A 5,469-nucleotide genomic window follows, 5' to 3' on the forward strand; every position below is an offset into this window, starting at 1 on the left:
CAGAGAGGTGAAGAAACTTGCTCAAGTTTACGCAGTAGGCAGAACAAGAATTCAAACTCAGGTTGGCTGGCTCCCATGTCCCCTGTCTGATGGCCATGTTGTGTTGCTTTAGAACATATAGACTTCCTTCAGCGGAGCTGGAAAACAACCATAATGTTATTTCTAATCAGCCTCCTGCTTCTGACTCCCTGCATGGGTAAATCCAGGGGAAGAATCTGATTTAAGTTAGAGGGGCAAGCTGATCCAAGGAGCTGTAGTCATGGGGAAAGGGTCTCTTGTGGTCTCTGAGGCTATGGGGGAGAACAGGGTTTATCGGAAAGGAGTAGGGAACCCAGGGACAATGGGTGGAAGCTCCAGTGGAAGAATGTTCTCATTTTGGTAGGCAATCCAGAAGGATAGTGAAAAGCATAGTCTTTGGAGACAGTCAGGCATGGGTTCAAGTCTTAGCTCTGCCATTTTGACAGCATCACCTTGAGCCAGTAGCCCAACCTCTATGCACACCAATATTCTCAATGAGTATGCTCAAGATACTCAAAATGTTGGTGATAAAAACAGCACCTTCTTTATTAAAATAATGAGAGGGTTAAATCATAAGAGGCCCAGGGTGGGAATTCAATCAATGTGTTAACATTAAAAATAAAAACAGTTATTTTACCAGCAAAAGATGTGTTTATTTGGGAATAAAAGGGAATCACAATCTAGTGCAAACAAGCTACCGAAAAATCGAAGGCAGGTTGAGGGGAACAAACAAGAGGTAGAATTCTTAAGAAGAACAGGGGTAAGATAGCAAAGCTGTTATTAAAAGTCCATTAGAATAAATGGAGAATTCAAAGTATAGTGGTTTCTCAAAAGGAGAACTGTTAGGGGCAGGAAGTAGTATCCATACCCAAGGTCAAGTCCACCTCTTCCTGTCTTGTCCAGTTTGCAATCCACCAGGAGGGGCAAGGTATGAGAGCTCTTCCTGCTGAAACCTTCCAGTGCATTTTAGTGAGATTTCCCTCTACTAATTTTCACAAATGCCAGCGGTCACTGATCAGGGGCAGCTTCCTGAGCCATTCCAGGTATGGAGAAAGCCTTTCCCCATCCAGTAGCTGACCTCTCTCTGTCACACTTCATCCCAGATATAGCCTCTATGCAGAGAAGCAACTTCTCAGTGGTGACTGAATTCATACTGGTGGGTTTCTCCACCTTCCCCCACCTTCAGCTGATGTTCTTCTTTCTGTTCCTGCTGATGTACCTGTTCACGCTGCTGGGAAACCTGCTCATCATGGCCACTGTCTGGAGTGAGCGCAGCCTGCACACACCCATGTACCTCTTTCTGTGTGCCCTGTCCATCTCTGAGATCCTCTACACCTTGGCCATCACCCCACGCCTACTGGCTGACCTGCTCTCCACCTACCATGCCATTGTCTTTGCAGCCTGTGCCAGTCAGATGTTCTTCTCCTTCATGTTTGGCTTCACCCACTCCTTCCTTCTCACCATCATGGGCTACGACCGCTATGTGGCCATCTGCCACCCCTTGCGCTACAATGTGCTCATGAGCCCCCGCGGCTGCTCCTGCCTGGTGGCCTGGTCCTGGGTTGGTGGCTCTGTCATGGGGCTGGTGGTAACCATGGCCGTTTTCCGCCTAACCTTCTGTGGACCCAATGAAATTCACCATTTTGCTTGCCATGTGCCACCACTGTTGAAGCTGGCCTGTGGAACTGATGTACCAATAGTGGCCTTGGGTGTGGGCCTGGTGTGCATCACTGCCCTGCTGGGCTGCTTTCTCCTCATCCTCCTCTCTTATGCCTTCATCGTGGCTGCCATCTTGAAAATCCCTTCTGCAGAGGGCCGGCACAAGGCTTTCTCCACCTGTGCGTCCCACCTCACTGTGGTGGTTGTGCACTATGGATTTGCTTCTGTCATCTACCTCAAGCCCAAGGCTCCTCAGTCTCTGGAAGGGGACACTCTGATGGGCATCACCTACACAATCCTCACACCCTTCCTCAGCCCTATTATCTTTAGTCTCAGGAACAAGGAGCTGAAGACTGCCATGAAGAAGACCTTCCTCAGCAAACTCTACCCAGAAAAAATATGATGATCTGGGAGGAATTATTTGGAAACAGCTTAAATCATGTTATCAGATGCTACCATTAGAAATGCAATAACCTATATTTATCTGATGCTTTAAGGTTTACAAGGAACTTTGAAGGCAACATTCAACTGTACACACAATGGTTAATCAACTTAAGAGTGTATTAAGATGTATGGTGATACACAGAGAAAATCAGATTTCATGATTCTTACCTGCTGCAGGACACTTTACTAGGCAGCATCAAACCTAGGATCTGTTCTTCTCCTGCCAGAAGGTCTAATTACTTCCACAACTATTAATCCAAATTATGAAGAGAAATGGAGGATGTCAGTTCCCCACCTTCTACTAGGCAGCAATGGGTACCTACAACATGGATTTTGCAAGGTTACAAAAGACTAAGCCAAATTATAACAGAGGAGAGCAAAGCACCCAAAATTTCAGCATTGCACAGATCTGTGCAACAGCAGTTAGAAATAGTAATAAAGCAGACTCAGAGAAAAAAAATCATGGAAAACTCTGCATTTCAAGTGTGTATCTCCACAGTCAATTCAAGGAAAAAGTCCCACTGTGAGAAATCACCTGTTGTGTTAGAAAGTGATGTGAAGATGAATGGATAAAGATGTGGTATATGAATACTATGCAGCCATCAAAAGAAATGAAATCTTACCATTTGCGATGACATGGATGGAACTAGAGGGTATTATGCTGAGTGAAATAAGTCAGTCTGAGAAAGACAATTATCATATAATCTCCCTTGATATGAGGAAGTTGAGAGGCAAAGTGGGGGTTTTGGGGGGGTAGGAAAAGAATAAATGAAACAAGATGGGATTGGGAGGGAGACAAACCATAAGAGACTCTTAATCTCACAAAACAAACTGAGGGTTGCCGGGGGAGGGGGATAGGGAGAGGGTGGTTGGGTTACGGACATTGTGGAAGGGATGAGCTATGTTGAGTGCTGTGAAGTGTGTAAACCTGGCTATTCACAGACTTGTACCCCCGGGGCTAATAATACATTATATGTTTATAAAAAATTTTAAAAATGTTAAAATCGCATGTTTTCTATATATTTTTGATGAATATTTGGAATATACCAAATAAAACACAAAACCAGCTAGAGAACAACAACAAAAAAAGAAAGAAAGAAAGAAAGATAGGGCGTCTGGGTGGCTCAGTGGGTTAAAGCCTCTGCCTTCAACTCGGGTCATGATCCCAGAGTCCTGGGATCGAGCCCCACATTGGGGTCTGCTCGACCCGAAGCCTGCTTCCCCCTCTCTCTCTCTCTCTCTGCCTCTCTGCCTACTTGTGATCTCTGTCTGTCAAGTAAATAAATAAAATCTTAAAAAAAAAAAGAAAGTAATGTGGAACACAGGCCAGTGGGGAACTCTTTGTTGAGCCACAATAAATGCAGAGTCCAGGATAGAGGGGTATCTCATGATCAGATCAGCTTAATGCTTCCTTGTAGGCATGAGGAGGGATTTATACTACATAATATTACATAATATATATAATTTGTTGAAAATATGTATATTTAAGAGAATAACAAATACTACATAATATCACTTATATGCAAAACCTAAAAAAGGTGAACTTGTATAAAGCAGAGTAAAATTGTTTGTTACCAGGGGCTGAGGCGGAATTGGGAAGATGTTGTTTAAAGTTACAAATTTGCAACCAGTAGATAAATAAGTCCTGGAGGTCTTACCCAGAGCATAGTGATTATGGACAACAATACTATATTGGTAACTTAAAAGTTGCTAAGAGACTAGATCCTAGTCGTTCCCACCACAAAAATGAAATGATAATTATTTGACATGATAGAGGTATTAGCTAATGATACAGTAGTTATCATATTGCAATATACAAATGTATCAAATCAACACATACTATACCTTAAACTTACACAATGTTATGTGCCAATTATATCTCAATAAAAAATCTCACAAAACAAACTGAGGGTTGCTGGGGGGAGGGGGTTTGGGAGAAGGGGGTGGGATTATGGACATTGGGGAGGGTATGTGCTTTGGTGAGTGCTGTGAAGTGTGTAAACCTGGTGATTCACAGACCTGTACCCCTGGGGATAAAAATATATGTTTATAAAAAATAAAAAATGTAAAAAAAAAAAAAAAAGGTTTCCTTGAGGTACCTGGCTGGCTCAGTTGGTAAAGTATGTGAATCTTGATTTGATTGACTCTTGGTTTGATTTTGAGGTTGTGAGTTCCTGCCCTATGTTGGGTATAGGGATTACTTATAAATAAAATGTTTAAAGAAAGGTTTCCTTAAATTGTTTCTGTATATGAATTCATGAAATTTTAAAAAAAGATTTTATTCATTTATTTATTTGACAGAGAGAGATCACAAGTAGGCAGAGAGTCAGGCAGAGAGAGAGGGGGAAGCAGGCTCCCTGCCTAGCAGAGAGCCTGACAGGGGCTCCATCCCAGGACTATGAGATCATGACCTGAGCTGAAGTCAGCAGCTTAACCCACTGCGCCACCCAGGCACTCCTGAATTTACGAATTATTTTAAAATAGCAATTTATCATAATACTTAATGGACAGTAGCTTATGGTGTTACTGTTGTACATAATAATACATGTAATGAAAATGCACAAAAATGCACAAGCAATACATTTCCAATTGGCCAAAGCTAATAAAAATACATTTATTCATATTTAAGTTGAATAGTAAACAATTTGTCATTTGTCCTAAAGTTGAATGCAGTTTTTCTTTACAACTTGAGCAATAAAAATATCCCATGTTATCATGAAGTGGGAGGATGTAGGAAACAACTTCAGTCAAAAGTGGGAAACCCAGACCGTCCTCCTTTGCAGAATGTACACTGCACTGCATGTTTCCTGTTCCCCCTCATGTACATTATCTCATTATAGCCTCACAATAAGGGATCAGGGCACATAAATTCACATCCACTCCATTTTTTTTTAAAGATTTTATTTATTTGACAGACAGAGATCACAAGTAGGCAGAGAAGCAGGCAGAGAGAGAGGGGGGGGGGGAGCAGGCTCCCTGCCGAGCAGAGAGCCCGATGCGGGGCTCGATCCTAGAACCCTGGGATCATGACCCGAGCCGAAGGCAGAGGCTTTAACCCACTGAGCCACCCAGGTGCCCCACATCCACTCCATTTGACAGATGGGAAACTCAGGGTTAAAATGTTTGGATGACTCATACAACATCATGCAACTTAGTAGGGCCAAGCTTCTGTTGTAGGTCTTTTGTGAATCCCAGTCCTGACCACCAAGCACTTCACACAGCATCTTCCTACAGTGGGTTTTGTGGGTTGCCTGTCCATGGAGGACTAGTCTATCCTCAAACCAAACACTCCAGAACTCTGAGAGCCTTTTATTTATTTTTCTATTTTTTAGTTTTTTAAAGATAGAA

The 5,469-nt window shown here is 42.7% G+C and overlaps 1 protein-coding gene across 1 annotated transcript; it reads left to right on the forward strand.

The window, feature by feature from the left end:
• Positions 1-1,132: 1,132 nt before the first annotated feature.
• On the forward strand, positions 1,133-2,080 carry LOC132009735 (olfactory receptor 10H1). Its single transcript, XM_059387765.1, has one exon. The coding sequence runs from the start codon at positions 1,133-1,135 to the stop codon at positions 2,078-2,080; it is 948 nt and encodes a 315-aa protein (XP_059243748.1).
• Positions 2,081-5,469: the final 3,389 nt, after the last annotated feature.

Source organism: Mustela nigripes, chromosome 2 (assembly GCF_022355385.1).
Source record: "Mustela nigripes isolate SB6536 chromosome 2, MUSNIG.SB6536, whole genome shotgun sequence".
In the NCBI taxonomy this organism is placed as follows: Eukaryota; Metazoa; Chordata; class Mammalia; order Carnivora; family Mustelidae; genus Mustela; species Mustela nigripes.